Source organism: Diospyros lotus, chromosome 11 (assembly GCF_014633365.1).
Source record: "Diospyros lotus cultivar Yz01 chromosome 11, ASM1463336v1, whole genome shotgun sequence".
Taxonomy (NCBI): domain Eukaryota; kingdom Viridiplantae; phylum Streptophyta; class Magnoliopsida; order Ericales; family Ebenaceae; genus Diospyros; species Diospyros lotus.
Genome location: NC_068348.1, coordinates 28338468 through 28355791, shown reverse-complemented (window position 1 = coordinate 28355791; position 17324 = coordinate 28338468). Strand labels below are relative to the sequence as shown.

General features: G+C 33.9%; 1 protein-coding gene across 1 annotated transcript; it reads right to left on the bottom strand.

Annotated features, from left to right (window-relative positions):
* Window positions 1-1555: 1555 nt before the first annotated feature.
* Window positions 1556-15751, bottom strand: LOC127813352 (mitochondrial carrier protein CoAc1). The gene is made up of 7 exons (XM_052354289.1): window positions 14838-15751; window positions 13364-13449; window positions 13066-13273; window positions 10659-10791; window positions 10123-10307; window positions 2127-2255; window positions 1556-1901 (listed from the first exon to the last, which is right to left on the bottom strand). Exons 1-7 carry the CDS (start codon window positions 15027-15029, stop codon window positions 1800-1802), a joined length of 1035 nt encoding a protein of 344 aa, XP_052210249.1. The 5' UTR covers window positions 15030-15751; the 3' UTR covers window positions 1556-1799.
* Window positions 15752-17324: the final 1573 nt, after the last annotated feature.

Genomic DNA, 17324 nt, shown 5'->3' with positions numbered 1-17324 from the left:
TTTTTATAAGTATTTTAATTAATGCATTACAAATATATAAAATATTTAACATTTATAAAGTAATTAACAAATACAAATAAAATTTAATTTTAAATTATTTTATTTTTATCAATCAAATAATTATATCAGAGAAGTTTGAAATTAATTTATAATTCTATGTAAGAAGAAGATAACTTTAATAGAGTTTGTCTTTGTTTGTTGTAGAGTAATCAGAAATTTTTATGAATACTATTTGCAAGAGTTTGTTTTTGTTTGTTAGTATGGATCAAACTAAACAAATTATGATTAAAATTGAAATCGAATGGTTTCGTTATGATTTTTAATTTTTAAAATCAATGAGTAATGAGTTGATTATGATTTTAACAAAAATACAAAAACAAACCAAACCATAACCAACCCTATTTACAACTTACATTATACATAATTTAAGTTAAAAAGAATTGGCAGCCATCCTTCTGCCTTTTTCATGCTGCTACTTAATAATAATTATCAAACATCCAAGCTGACAACTTAGTCATGTTGGGTTGGGCTCTCTGTCTATGTGGAGACAAAGCTCAAATTTGGTGGAAAAAACTCACTTTAAAAGCTCTTTTCTTGGCCCAATTTTGGCTCCCTTCCTTTGTGGAGAAAAGTCTAAATATGGTAGAAAAAATCCATTTTAAAAGCTCTTTTATTGGCCCAAATTTGCTGTAATTAGGATTGTAAAGAAGAAGAAGAGGGGAAAATAGAATTGTGATCAAACAACTAATCCAAAGTATCCCATGGTCTGATCTTCATAATTTTCCAAAGTATCCCATGATCTGATCTTCATAATTTTTGGAATGTGTGCTCTATTCTCGTAGAGTTTTAATTAAAATAATTTAATCTTATTTTTGAGTTCTGTAGTCATACTATTTTTACTCAGAACAATATTATGTTTTTGAGACTAAGCTGTTTTGTAAGTATTTCCAACTTTGTGTAGTTGTGATCATTTTGACAATTTAAAGCGATTTATGGTCTGATCGATTTGATTTTTGAACAAGAACTTTCAGACTTTTCTTTCTTCAATCTTGACAGTGGGATTTGAATTCGGAGACCTACAAGTATTGAATGTTCCGCTAGAACAAAAATTATATTTTTGGTGATTTCTTCTCCCATTCATTATTTTATTTTATTAATTATTGCTATGATCCCTTTTATCTGTGAAATATTGGTGCTAGTTTGTAAAAGTCTTAAGAGAGAGATTTGTAAACAATTGATTGATTGATCATACTAAAGCTTCTGAACTTTTGATTATGTGGTTTTTACTTTTTGATTTGAAGAAATTTTTCACGAAAAAATTTATATCTCGTGTATGATTAATTTTGATCGATTTGAACAGTTGTTTACATATTTAACTTCCTCGCAAATTCTTACAAATTAAGAAAATATTGTCCATTGATCGAAATTGGTAGATTCTATTTTAAAGGTTTTGGTGAATTTGTTCCGTTACCCTAATAAGTCATTATTAAATTGAATCCATTGATAAATCTTCTTGTTTCCTTTAGACTTAAAAAAGAGAGTAGAGACTGGCACATCAGTTGAAACATTAAATTTAAAGGCCGGATCTTTAAGAACATAGCCCACACAGAACAGTACCAGTACTTTTATTCTGCTATGTCGAAAGTACCAAAGACGAGAATCAAATACGAAACAAAACATGGCTAACCAGCTCCCTAGTCTCCGCTAGAGATGAGATTCAACTGTGAACGAGCTTTGCATATACGGCTGTGTTCATGCCCATGTATCTCAGCGCATGCAGCTGCTGATGATTATGACGACTACGACGATGATGCCGCCGATGATTTCTGTCGAGGCGGAATGTTAAGCCACGCCTTCATCGTGTCGTAAGCCGTGAATCCAATGGCAACGGAAGGAACGATCTGTGCCAGCAAATCAATAACCAACTAATAAATTCTCCATCAAAATATATTATAAATTTGTAACAAGACATTGTTGCCATTGTAATTACTTTTTGGTTGTTAGCTGCGTTCTCTGCATATAATAATTAAAAAGCACTAAAATGTGATATCTGGTGGTCAACAATATGTTATGTCAAGCTGTGCTCAAAAGTATGTAATTACTGAATCATTCAGTTGAAGCAATACCTTAATGTAGTTAATGCTTAGCCCAGCAAATAATTGTGCCCCTCCTTGATTACGAACAATAGTTGTAAGAGCATGGAATGTGTTCCTGTATCTACCACCACCTTGAACTGAAGGTTGCAGGTGTTCAACCTGAAAACAAGAAAGAACCACGTCAGTCACTTTAGATTTGGACTTAATTAGACTAAAGTCAGATACACATACATGATAAAACATTAACAAACTTTACACCGTTGATGCATATCTAGGGTAAATATGCTAAGCATATATAATAACATAACACTAGTCCAGTTTAAGTTATAAGGGATATCAAACAAATGACTAAACTCTTCTGGGCAGATTGAAAAATAGAACTTTCTGACTGCACTTATCCAAATTAGGCACAGTTGTCTTTCAAGTTCTTACTTATAAAAGCACAATCAAATCTATATTCCTACTTGGTCTTGCATCCCAAATGAATGTTAAGCATATGGTATTTCCCTCCTTGTAGGTATTTACCTGCACATGCGTCAGTTTCCATTGACTTTTGAGTTTAACCCAAAACTTAACCAACATATCAATCCACCCGTGTATTCAGAGAAACAGAAACCCAACCAAATCATAACTTAGTTCAGCTTTAAACCATGGGACTAATGATTTGTAGATGAACTTAATACGACTATGGCACCAGCACCAGGTCACATTCAAATATTTGAGCTTCAACTGCTTATATTTTTATTGAATTAACATTCCACATAGTTTTTGACCTACTTAGCTTAAATCCTAGGAATTCTTTTGTCAATCTATCAAGACAATATTATCTGCAAATAAAATACAGTAATGCACTTCTAGTATGAGTTTTTTTAGTTTCATGATAACAAGAGCAAAAAGATAATAGCTTAATGCAAATCCCTGATGTAATCCAATTGTAATTGGGAAAGTCTCAATATCTTCTCCACAAGTCCTAACACACTTCTGCTAAATGATCCATCTCCTTAATATATTGTATATGAGCAATCCAAACTCCTCCTCAAAACACCTTCAATAGGACTTCCCTAGGTACTCGTTTCTCCCATGTTAAATAAATAATATCATAACAATAGAAACAATGACAATATTAATAAATAGCAAAATTAACTAACAACAAATAATATTATAAATTTAAGTTTGACAAATAAATAGGGTTTAGAGTTTGGACATGGAAGAAATAGGCCAATAGGCATTACCTATGAGGCAAGTATGCCTCACAGGTATATAGCTGTGTGTAGAGATGATTGGAAAGCCAGTATTCCTGTAACCAACCTCACTTAGTGGATTAAGGCTAGTGATGATGTTATTGTTTATTGTTGGAATACTAAGTAATATTATAATATTAGCAATATCAATAATAAAGTATTACAAAATTCCTAAAATTGTAGAAAAGAATTTGTCATGTAGAGGATATGGCCATAGATAGAGATGGATGGAGGTCTAAAATTCATACAACCAACCACATTTAATGGATTAAAGCTTGTGATTACTTTTGTTGGAAACAATTAAAATTAATTGTTATCATTAATATTAGCAATATCATGAATATATATATTGACAATATTAATCTTATAACATATCAATCTAATTTATTCATAGATTTAATTTTAAAATATTATTAATAAATTATTATCAATTATCATTATAAATAATATAGTTGGAATATCATGAATATTCTATTGTTAATATTAATTTTATAATAATAATAACATAATTAGGAATATCATAATATTGTTAATTGCATGATATTATATTATACAATAATTGAATACATTTTTTTCGTAAACTATTTTTGTACCTGTTTTAATTCTAAGATAAAAGAATTTTTTTTTTTATTTAAACAATTGATGCGTTTAAACTTTTTGTGAAAAACTAAAGATAGAAAACTGGAAAATATTTTTTGCAATTAAATAGTAACCTAGTTTCCTACCTATTCTTATGGGAGACAGATATATGCTATGTTTGGATGGAAGAAAAGTCGAAGGAACAGCAAATTCACCTAGAGGAGAAAAGAAAAGAGAGAGAGAAGGGAATCAAAGGGTTATTTTACTACAAGTTGTTGGATCCAAATTCCAACGGTATTTAATTCCACAGAAAGGCCTAAATTTTCACATCACATTATTGACTTTATGGACTATCAATATACAAGGTTGAATTGCCCGCAGGGCTGCCATCATAAGCTGTCAAGAATGTTTAAATTTTCCTCTATAACTCCGCATGCATCCAGAAAAGAAAAACATTTATTTTTGTATAGACTTATTTTGAGTAAATTTTCCTATTCTGCAAACATGACACGATCTTTGTAATAAATTTCCAGTATCTGATATACCATACTTTTTACCAACAAGCACAAAATGAGTCAAAATCTACAGGATCAAATCAATAGACATGTTGAAGAAGATAAAGAGGAAAGTTGAAGAAGATAAAGAAGGAAATTAAGTTATGACTGAGAGGATAAGAAGACAAGATGACATCCAGCTGGGAGGATAAGGATATTCCTTAAAACAGATAAGGAAATCCTAATACAAGTTTGATTCTAATCTAAATATGTTGTTGTAATCTAATTCTAAATATTAGGAGCGTAATCTAGTCCTAAACATTAGGAGAATTCTTAGGAACTTTTGTGTACATATTTGCATACCGTGAAGCAATGAATACTAAGGAAGTTTATTCCTCTCATTACAAACTTCTATTACCATATTTTTCATGGTATTAGAGCCACGGTTCTGTGGCAGAATCTACTATCTATTCCCTTTCCTACATTTTGAAGAATCCTCTAAGCTCATGGTATGGCTGAATCTCAGACAGGAAGTGAAGCTTCAACCGATTTACCTCCTCTAGCAAGGAATACTCAAGTTCCATCATCTCCAATCACCTTTGAAAAATCATTCCTTGCAGATCACTCAGCACAAGTTGAATGAAATCAACTTTAGGTAATGGTTCCAATCAGTCTTGCTAGTAATCCAGGGAAAGGGAAAGATTAGATACCTAACTGGGACAACCTATAAGCCAAGCACAAGCTCAACAAACTATGGTGTGTGGGAAGCTGAAAATTCTATTGTGATGGCATGGCTAATCAATTCTATGGAACCAAAGATTGGAAGGACATATTTATTCTACAAGACAGCTAGAGAGATTTGGGAAGTTGTTCAAGAAATTTACTCAGACATGGAAATTACTTCCCAAAGCTTTCAGATCCGATCTACAATTCAAACAAGTAGACAAGGTAATAATTAAGCACTGAATATTACAATTCCCTAACAGAATTGTGGCAGGAGATGGATCTATTCCATGAGATTAAATGGGAATGAGCTGGAGAAGGGAAGAAATATGAAAAGATGATAGAAAAGAAAGGGTGTTTGATTTTTTGTATGGATTGAATGCTGATCTTGATGAAGTTAGAGGGCGGTTACTTGGAACCAAACCCTTTTCTTCAATAAGAGAAGTTTTTGCAGAAGTTGGGAGAGGAAAGCAGAAAAAGGGTGATGTTGAATCCTTCAAGGATGCCCAATTCTGATGCAAGTTCACAAACATCAGCTTTGGTTTCCTCAAGAATAAAACCACCTAGTTCATTCAAAGGAGAAACCCAGAAAGACAAACCATGGTGTGATCACTGCAACAAGTCATATCACACCAAGGAAACCTGCTGGAAGATACATGGAAAACCAGTAAATTGGAAGCCTAGAAATCAGAGGAAAGGAAATCAAACAGTCTATGGAGGAGAGGTAGAAACTGGAAAGACAACCAACTTGGTTCTATCTGCAGATCAGTTGGAGATTTTACAACAACTGTTGAGCCAATCTAAGGTTACCAAACCGGAGACAATAGAAGCTCCTAATCACTTACCAAACAAGGTATTCCTAGACACTTTTTAATCTCTTTCAAATTCCCTATGGATTGATGGATAATAGACACAGGTGCCTTTGATCACATGACTGGATCTATTGAGGTTCTAACAGCCTAAGCCTTGTTCTCAAGGCTTAACCATCTCAATGGCTGATGGTACTACAACAATTGCTCAAGGGAAAGGTACAGCTTGTGTGGCAGGTTTGAAATTGAAATCAGTCCTATATGTGCCTAATTTAAAGTGCAATCTACTGTCAGTGAGCAAAATAATCAAAGAAGAGAAGTGTTTGGTAACATTTTTTCATTCCTATTGTGAATTTTAGGATCTATCTTCGAGGAAGACGATTGGCAATGTTGAGGAAAAGGGAGGCCTCTAATATATGACAAAGCATGGACAACCCCTTGGATCTAGGTCACAAATCCAATTCTCCTTGTCTATTATTTCAGATTTTGAACTCATGTTATGATACCAGCGTTTAGGGCACCCTAGTTTCAATTATCTTAAATCTTTGTTTCCCTATCTTTTTATCAATAAAAGCAGTCATTCGTTTCATTGTAAACACTGCATTCTTGCTAAATAAACTAGAAACTCTCATCGTTCTTATGAATATAAACCTACAAAACCTTTTTATTTGATTCATAGTGACATTTGGGGACCAGCAATGACACCTAATTTGACTAACACTCCATGGTTCATCACATTTATAGATAACCATACAAGGGTTAGTTGGGTGTTTCTAATGAAGGACAAATCTGAGGCCTATGTTGTGTTTAAAAGGTTTCAACAAATGGTAAATAATGTCTTTCAAGCCCCAATCCATGTTTTAAGATCAGATAATGGCAGGAAATATTTCTCCAATGATTCCAGTCATTATCTAGCTACTCATAGCATTATCCACCAAAATTCATGCCCCTACAATCCTCAACAAAATGGGGTGGCAGAAAGAAAAAATCATCACCTCCTTGAAACAGCAAGAGCTCTTATGTTCACAAGCTCGGTCCCTAACACATATTGGGGGGAAGCCATTCTTATCTCTTCCTACCTTATTAATCGTCTACCCTCAAAAAGTTTTTTCCTTTAGAACCCCTTTGAGTATCTTCCTTATCCCTATCATACTAGGGTGCTCAACTCTTTGTCACCAAAAGTGATGCATTGTGTTTGTGCATAAATATCAACCTTCTCAATCTAAATGTCAGCTTCCCAAAGCGGACAATAGTTTCCGATCAAACAATAGAATAGGAATGACGGGAACAGAAAGAAAGAGAAGGGAATTATGCAGAAAGAAAGGGAGAGAGAGAGAGAAGAAATCAAAAGATTCTCTGATATTTCGTACATAACCGTAGGACGGAATTCAGCACTATATATAGCTGGATTCCTATCCTCCCATGAGCTGTAACCGCCCACATGCATGAGAATGTACCTGCTGCTAATGCACCAACTAATTTAGTACAACCCTCATAGCTAGCTACTACCATATGCTATGTTTTACCCCTTAACTATAGATAATTACAGCAAACTCCCCTTACAGCAAGTTATTACATGACACTAAACTTGAACCTAAAGCCCTTAAATGCATATTTGTTGAGTATTCTCCTACTCAACAAGGCCACAAGTGCTACCACCCTTCTACAAGACGTCTCATTGTATCATGTGATGTTTCTTTCCTCGAACATCAACCATTTTTCCACACCAATCCTCTGCAGGAACAAATGCCTATTGTAGAGGAACAATGGGACTCTATTGTGTCTCTACCCATTATTCAAGATCCTAAATTCCCTATTGCCACTGAATCGGTCCCTGAAATCCCTATTCCTAATCAAACTTCAATGTCTAATTCAGGGGGAGATCAAGAAGATCGGATTCAAAAAATCCAGCCTTAGATAAACCATATTTGGTATATTCTAGAAGGCCTCATGACCTTTAGTCAAACCCAATGTCTGATCCAGAGATACGTTCAAAGGGCAGTGACAACATGGAAAAGGTTGTATCTAACAAGTTTGACAATCTTGATATCCCAATAGCATTAAGGAAAGGGGTGAGATCTTGTACATAACACTATCTCAAATTATGTGGGATATTCAAAGCTATCTCCACAATTCAAGACCTTTACAGTTAGCATTGATAATATAGTGATTCCTAAAGATATACATCATGCATTGCAAGATGAGAACTGGAAGGCAACAGTAAGGTATGAGATGCAAGCCCTAAAGACTAATGGCACTTGGGATATTGTCAATCTACCAGATGGAAAGAAAGTTGTGGGCAGCAAATGGGTATTGGCAATCAAGTACAAGTTAGATGGAATCATTGACAAGTACAAGGCAAGATTAGTAGCCCAAGAGTTTACCCAAACCCAAGGACTCGATTATGAGGAGACTTTTGCTCTGGTGGCCAAGCTTAATTCTATCAGAGTGTTACTTTCAGTGGCTATTAATCTAGATTGGAGGCTGCATCAATTGATATCAAGAATGCATTCTTGAATGGGGAGCTAGAAGTGGAAATTTATATGAAGATACCCCTAGGTTTTGAGACAGAAAATACAAGAGGAAAGGTATGCAAATTAAAGAAGTCACTATATGGCCTAAAGCAATCTCCAAGGGCCCGGTTCAAACTGTTTAGTGATGCCATCATTCAGCTAGAGTACAAATAAGGGCAAGCTGACCATACCCTCTTTACAAAAATTGAAGTTGATGGCAGGAAGACAGTTCTTATTGTTTATGTGAATGATATTATCATCAAAGGAGACAATACACTAGAAATTGAGCATTTAAAAGAAAAACTAAAGGCTGCATTCGAAGTAAAAGACTTGGGGAAGTTAAAATACTTTTTTGGGATGGAAGCAGCTAGAAGCAAGGAAGGAATTTGTATATCTCGGAGGAAATACACTACTGATATGTTTAAAGAAACATGTAAGCTTGGATGCAAATCTACTAGTACCCCTTAGAACCTAACTAGAAAAATAAAGAAGACAGCAAGGGAGATATCAACGATTAGTGGGTAAATTGATTTACCTATCACTCACAAGACCTAATATTACATATGCTGTAAGCATAGTACGTCAGTTCATGCATTCACCTAAAAGAAGGCACCTTGAGGCAGCCTATCACATTCTTATGTACCCTCAAAAGAACACCCGGGAAAGGACTCCTATTTAAGAAGAGCCAAAACAAAGGAATAAAAGCATTTGTAGATGCTAATTGGGCTTGTTCTATTGAAGACATTAGATCTACATATGGTTTTTGTACAAAATTATGGGGGAATTTGGTAACCTGGAGAAGTAAGAAACAATCAGTGGTTGCAAGGAGCAGTGCAGAAGCAGAATTTAGAACTATTGCACAAGAGCTGTGTGAAATTATTTGGGTGGAGAAGATTATGAAAGACTTATAGCTTTCAATATCCTCACCAAAAGTACTTTACTGTGACAGTAAATCGGTCATTAGCATTGTGAATAATCTAGTACAATATGACCGGATGAAACACGTAAAAATTTATTGATACTTTGTCAAGCAAGAAATAGAAAGAAGTGATATAAGCCTTACCTACATCCCTACTGAATTTCAAGAGGCAGACATCCTTACTAAAGCAATGCAGAAACAAGGATTTGAATATATTAGAGCCAAGCTGGGAATGATAGATATCTATTCAAACAAGGATTTGAATATATTGAGGGGAGTGTTGAAGAAGATAAAGGAGGAAATTAAGTTATGACCAACAGGATAAGAAGACAAAAAGATAAAGATAAAGATGAAATAGATGTCCAGCTGGGAGGATAAGGATAGTCCTTAAAACAGATAAGGAAATCCTAATACGAGTTTGATTCTAATCTAAACATATTGTTGTAATCTAGTACTAAACATTAGGAGAATTCTTAGGAACTTTTGTGTATATATTTGCATACCGTGAAACAATGAATACTAAGGAAGTTTATTCCTCTCATTACAAACTTCCATTACCATATTTTTCAAGACAATTCCAACATAAATCAAGCCATAGCAAGAGGAAAAGGACACTACATGTACAAACAGAAGTTTAAACCTCATCAACAAAAGGAGTGTAATAACATTAATCTATTATCAAACTAGATATGCAATTGAAGGAATAAGAGAAACTGTAACCAGAAGAGTAAAGTGGAAAAAATAAAACCTGCATCTGCCTCCTAACAACATCCAAGGGATATGTGAAGGTCTGTCCAAATAAACCAGCTAAAGCTCCACAAGAAAGACGCATCAAAATGGATTTTTGGTGTTCTTCAGGAACATGCCTCTTCAGTTCCTCGTAGATGTAAAATTTTAAACCAGCATAAGGAAGAATGCCAATGAGTGTTGGACCTGTTTAAAGTATAGCTTCAGTCATCTTGAACACTTAGCAAAAAGAACTTAACATATAGCCAATAATGCAATAAGAAATTCAAGCATATAACCAATTCAATCAATAGCATCATCACAAGAGAAGCTGCCTTAGGACTGAGAAATTATAAGCAGTCTCAACCCTGCTGATAACTGAGAGCTACTTGAAAATGACGTGGAAAACATTTTTCAAAATGAAGATCCTTCAATAAATTATAATATTAATTAGCAAACATGTAATAGATCCTGAACAATAAATATGCTCATAAGTCGACATACAGTACCTACTAAATGTAATTGAGAAGAAAAACAAAGGAAGCACACATCATTTACCTACTCCCCGATACAGTCCTCGTACTCCTCCCTCTTTGTAAACACTCCCTAGTACGTGTTTTATGCCATTGTACACAGGCTGTGCATGAGAACTTCTTGCACCATTCCTGAGAGCTCCTCTTGTGTCCACAACCTGTAAAATGAAGAATTCACAAACCAAAATAAAAAATATATATATACAACACTCTAATTCACATGAAGTTATATAACATTATTAAAGGGGGGGGGGGGGGGAACTCTACTAATAAACGTCGCATGAAAAATCCTTAAGTGTATCATTGAGAAACAGAAACATTTTTCTTGACATTGAACTTCATGAGACCAAAAGGTTTCAGATAGGCATGGTTGCTTTTGAGAAATAAGGGCGTCCCCTAACAATCAAAAGATACAAAGGCATCCAAAATGTATATGTTGCACAAGCACTTAAAGAAGATTTTGATTTAAGATACTCAAACGATATGAATCAGTGGTCCAGGACCTCTTCAAAGGTTGATACCATCACTTCATAATTCCAGCTTTGCATTTACCAAGTTTTTGTTAATCAACTAAAAGAACACTACTCTAATAGTAAATCATCTGAAAACAGGCAATATGAGCCGATTATCTAATTAGACAGGACACTTGAAAAACATTATAGGTGATGCCTGCATCTCGCTCATATGCCAAACAGAGTTTCAACACCAGACAACCAAGAAAATAAAAAACATGCAACTTTTTACAGGGATACAGAATTTATATCACAGAGCTCCATTTTTCATAGGCTATACCAGCACACTCCTATAACAACACGGCTAATATTGGAGACTAATCTCTAAGACAAATAACACTCAACCAAAATGATAGTGAACAACAAACTATAGATGAAATATATAATATCCTTTTTACAACAGATGTTAGATATGTTCACTGATACTCCCATAAACCAATGAAGGACAATGCTAAAAAAATTCCCATGGCCACAGCAATGAAATATCACAATGTAACCACTTGTACTAAATTATTAATGCAACCATTTATTCAGATAAGGTTAGGATTAAAATGAATCAATCCTAACCTTAATTTGAATAACTATGAGTTTGTCACACATTCCTCTTAGTGTAATATCATTGTCTTTGAAAAGTTGAAAATCCTAACCTTAATTTGAATAACTATGAGTTTGTAACACATTCCTCTTAGTGTAATATCATTGTCTTTGAAAAGTTGAAATGTGCTTTATGATCTTAAAATGCAAAGTGCTCTCTCTCCAATGGCCAGTAGCTTTTCACAAAGTCACTGCAGAGCCCACTGAGTTATATACTTATATAAGAGACTCATATAACCATTGTGATTTCTCAATTGTTAAATGAATAGCTGTGAGATATTGCCAATCAAATCAGTCTTGTCAATGCCAGTTGATTGTGCAGTAGGACTAGTTTCAATAAAAGATATTCGTAATGAATGCATTCATGGACACAATGCAACAAGGGTTGTTTACAATTGAATGACAAAGTGTCGTTTCTTTTTCACAGATGCACATTAACAGGGTTTGATACTGGTGAATCTGTTTCTGTAGAGTTCCTGGCTATCCCAAGCTGATTAGCTGAAGCAAGTTAATGTCAGCTATTGCTGCCAAATATGAGTTATAGAGGTCTATGATGAGAACTGCAAATGGATGTTTACTGAATTAATCAGGCAAGCAGGAAACAGACGGTTAGTGAATAATTATGATTTAATCAATGCCCAGAAATTTTTGTACTTAAATGTACATTTAGATCTTTCATATGGAACTGTGCAACAAAAGGTAATGGTGGTTTTTATCTTCATGTATAGTATTTTCAGATCGATTTTTAGGTCACCAATTAACCCTTGCCTCCTATTTTGATGTAGAGGACATTGAAGGTAGACAGTGATTGGACAATGGAGGTGGAGGACATGATTTTAGGAGGAAGTCAAGCAGTTAGTCATGAAGAAGAAAAAGAGAGGCACAGTAATTGATGGTTGCCAGTGGAGAGAAATAGATTGTTATCCGTGGGTGGTTTGCATTAGCAGCTCTTGTTTTCTCTCAGAACAGGGTTTCTTTCCTGAAACAACACAGAGATATAAAATGGGTGTGCCTATTTGCAAGGATTGGGTGTGCCTATTTGTTGAATGCCTTACACTTGCTTTGCAAAGATGTTGTTTCAATAACTCAAACCAGCGATTTGCTAGCCACAAAATCGTAACACCTCACCGTTGCTATCAGGGCTCCCCTCTAACAACAAAGAGATATGCTAGAGTACTGCAAGGGATCCCTATAGTCCAGGGAGCATATGTGATTTCCAGGCCTAGTGTAAGAAGTCAGACAATGTAATAAAGTGCCCCCATGGTGGAAATATGTGAGGAAGACTATTACAGAAAAAGGTCTAAAATGTTCGCATGAACTACTTACCTGGTAAGCAAGTTTAGTACGAGCCAAATCTAAGGGATACGTGCACAGAACTGCTGTTCCTCCAGCTGCTGAACCAGCTAGAAGGTCTATTACAGGGCCCGTACCCAGTGCAGAGTAGTTATTCAAGATCCAAGTGCGATATTGCTCATATGTCATGAAATGTAATGCTGCGTATGGAACAATGCGAAGGACACTGGCTCCATTTCCCCTAAAAGATAAGATAAACAAGAGTTAAAACAACATTGTCTAGTAAATATTGTGAGAGGTAAACGATGAAGATTAATTAGTGAAAACTTACCTATAGAATCCTAAAACACCCTCATGCTTTAGTAACTTCTTTAATGACTGGTAGACCCCCAAAGAATGAAATCCTTCAGTTCTAGTCTATAAATCCAAAGAGAGAAGTTAGGGAAACATGTATGTGGCATGCAGATGTGCAGGTGCTGCAACTTGTCATAATGCACATCTGACATGTATCAATCAATTAGAGAGAAAATATGATGAAAAGCGAACCATATATACACACTGACAAGAACCAAATTGCATGTTCAGTGAATATTTAAAAAAAAAAAAACTCCAAACAACTCAAAAACACATTTAATCAATGCAATTATTTCAACGTTTAATTCCCTCACTGGAGGGTTGTGTCCAGAAGGGAATCCGACATAATATTTTGCCACATTGATACTAATTACTTCTGAAAGTTTTCCATATCAAAACCAAAAACATGAAGAAATAGAACTCAGTATATCATGTATCAATAAGGGCATGTTTGATAGCCAATTTTTTTTATGGAAAAGGAAAATTTTTCACTCAATTTCCAACTTGTGCATTGTTTGATAGCCATTTTTTCCCAGGGAAATCATTTTCCTTATAATGGTCACATGAGGGCATTTTCTTTCAAATCATGAAAATCAAATTCCTTGGGAGGGAGGAGATGGGATTTTCTAGGCAATTGAAAGCAGAGGGTGGGTGGATGGGGGAGAATTTGTAAATTATTTATATTTTTTATTTTTAATAATTAATAAATATAAATATATAAAAAGAAAAAATAAAAAATATTCTATATAAATTATTTCTTTGGAAAACAAAAAATAATAATTTAGTAGTTTTATTTCTTTGAGAAAATAATTTAATTAATTTAAAATACATTATTATTTTAATTTTTCTGTACAAAATTTAATATTTTTCAATACATTTTCACCATTGAATTCCATGAAAAATGACCAAATTCTATGAAAAATATTACCAATCAAACACCAAAAGATGGAAAATAACATCATTTTCCATATAGAAAATTATACCAATCAAACAGGTTAAACTTCCAATTTTCAGACATTCATTTTCCCTGCAATTCAATTTCCTGGAATTCATTTTCTTTCCACTCAAATTCCACCCTTACAAACTTCTTCCATCCACTTCTTCATACCCTCTAAAACTCCCTAATCTAGTATATTTGTCTTGAAAATCCAATCTATTAAATACTTATCAATAATAATAATTAATAATCATATTATCTTCCTAAAAAATTAAAAAGAAGAAACTTTGGGCAACAATAATGGTTGTGGAGCAAAGTCCATGTTCCTTTGAAGAAACAACTAATATTAGCTTTTGCCTACACTAACAGAAAAGGTTAGTAAGACAAATAGTAGAATGATTGAAAAAATACCACGTTGTTTGCAATAAGTTTGAATTAACTATGTCTAAAATATTTAGAAGGAAACAAAAAACAAATAAGGCAATGGGGGTAAAAATTGGAGAATCAAATTTACCTGCAAGAGTATCTTAATCCGTTCGAGGGGAGCCACAGCGGATTTTGCAAATCCCCCAGCAGCACCTCCAGCTATTAGCTCCTTGGCATAGACAGGCAAGCTATCAAGATAAGAAACTTCTTTACGTGCGGATGACCCATCAACAAAGCCAGTGACCTTTGTGGACAAAGCCGATCCTTGCGAAGAATCCATCTGAACTACCACAACTCACACCAACTTTCTACCAAAACCTTTTAAAATCAGTTACTTTTTACCTATCCACTCTGCAGTTTGAAGAACTCCTTATCCCATCTATCTCTGGGGATACAAAACGAGAAGGTTATCTGTTCAAATATTAAAGAAACTGGCCTGAGAACACCCGGAAACGAGTTCGGTACGTTCACAAGCCGATCCTGTTCTTTGACAATAACAAGATACATCAACAAAAGCAGATTAACTGAGCACAAGGATCGAGCAATCAAGCCCCCCTCAATTCAAGCAATTGCCCTCGTAAATCCATATTGATTAAATCTGACCCACAATACGACGCCGACATCAGAAAGCCAAAGCCAAACCCTTTAGACTAAACCGAAAACTTGCGTGAAACTGAATAATGTAGACCTAATAATCGAAACGCGTTCACCGGGAGGATCCGAAGCCAAATAGATCGATTCTAGCGAAGATTTGGATCGGAAATCAACAGCGCGGATCAAAGGTATTGGGAGGGAGGGATCGATGGGGTTGGAGGAGAACAGGAATTCAACTATTTTATTACGAATTTGAATCAATTGCCCGGTCTCCTTCACCTTAGGAAGGAGGCTTTCTTGGGGGCTTCGTTCAGAATCTTCTTCTTCTTCTTCTTCTTCCTCTTGGACGGCGCTTCGTGGAATCAATATAGAACGGGAGGCAGTTCCATCGCGGACAATCCGTGCGCCTTTATCCTTTAATCTTAAAAAATTATGTTTATATGACAAAATAAAATGACTATAAATGTCCAATTAATCTTAAATAATTATATAAAATTCGATTATTACAAATTAATTAAACATAAAAATATTAAACTTAAATTTTAAATGGAAAGGATCGTGGCTTCAATTGATAATTTTAGAAAAAAACAAGAAAAAAATGAAAATTTTATAATTATTAACACTGGGTGCATGAAAAATGAGAGTGGAATTCCAATTCTCACCCAACCCATAAGAATTTTAATTTTTTAATTTTAAGAAAAATCTTTATCTTTTGAATTAAGATAGAATTTGAATTTCATAAAATTGAAAAGTTATTTGATAGAATTTCTTAAAATTTAGATGGAATTCGAATTCCACCCTCATTTTCTACCCCTGTCAAATATACTCTAATTATTCAATCAGTAAACTCAAATAAAATATAAATTTATCTATTAAAAATTACAAAACCTAATCAATTTATAACTTAATCGAAATCTAATTTATCTTTTAATCACATAAATAAATTTATTTTTAATTTATTTTTGAATCATAAAAGCAAAGTAATTTACAACTTTTGAAATTAAAAGCACAAATATAGTGTTTAAAAATTTATTCAAAAACCATATTTACTAAAAAAATAAAAAAAAATTCAACGAGTCCTGTGTTTAAAAATTAAATTAAAAATCGTATTTATTGAGAAAAAATTCAATAAAAATTTAATTTATTAGAGATTACTTTGCTTCCGTGATTTAAAAATAAATTAAAAATTAATTTGTTTTGTGATTAAAAGACTAATCGACTTTTGTACCCCATTGAACATAAATTGAGATTTTACTTATTTTAGAATTGATTATAATTAATGTTTATATTTTTTTCACTTTTTTTCTCTCTCAAATTATAAGGCACTTTTTTTTTTAATTTAAGGGTAAGTTTAATATTTTATTTTTAATTAATTATTATAAAAATAGAATTGTGTGTGATTATATTTAAGTTTAATTAGACAATTGTGATTTTTTGACATATAAATTTAATTTTTTTTAATAAAAATGATGTCAAAAAATAAACCGCATGAATGTTAATAGAATTGATTGCATTTGCAGGCATTACAGCTCTGAGATGCCGAGGGGTGAAAAGGGAAGGGAGGGAGGATCACGAGCACCTCGTTGAAGTTTGGGCCTCGGGAGTTGGGGGGCGGGGGAGAAGTGGGTGAGTCGGGCACGGGTCTTGTTGCAGTCTTGCAGACAGACGTGTTTGATCTGAAGTTTGCTGGACTTATTAGACTTACACTTTACCATGACAGGGACACTTCACTTTTACCCTTAGTTTTGCACTTGCCAATTTGCCCGCTTTCGTGACAGGGACACCTGCCAAACTGATTTCTGATTTATGATTATGGGTTGGCACTACAAAGAACAAACACATCCACCCCCAGTTAAAATTGTTTTTTAATTGTGTCATAGACAAAAATTTATTAAAAAATCTCAAGGTTCACAATAATTTCTTTAAGTTAAAAGATATAAATGGTCACACACAAATGAACAAATTAAATAATTTTAATATT

Bases quoted from the DNA above. Each gene is read 5' to 3' on its own strand.
- LOC127813352 (XM_052354289.1), bottom strand. From the start codon at position 15,029: ATGGATTCTTCGCAAGGATCGGCTTTGTCCACAAAGGTCACTGGCTTT. The intron at 10,308-10,658 runs GTAAATGATGTG...TACTTTAAACAG, and splicing joins AGGACTGTATCGGGGAGTAG to GTCCAACACTCATTGGCATT. The intron at 1,902-2,126 runs GTATTGCTTCAA...TTGCTGGCACAG, and splicing joins TAAGCATTAACTACATTAAG to ATCGTTCCTTCCGTTGCCAT.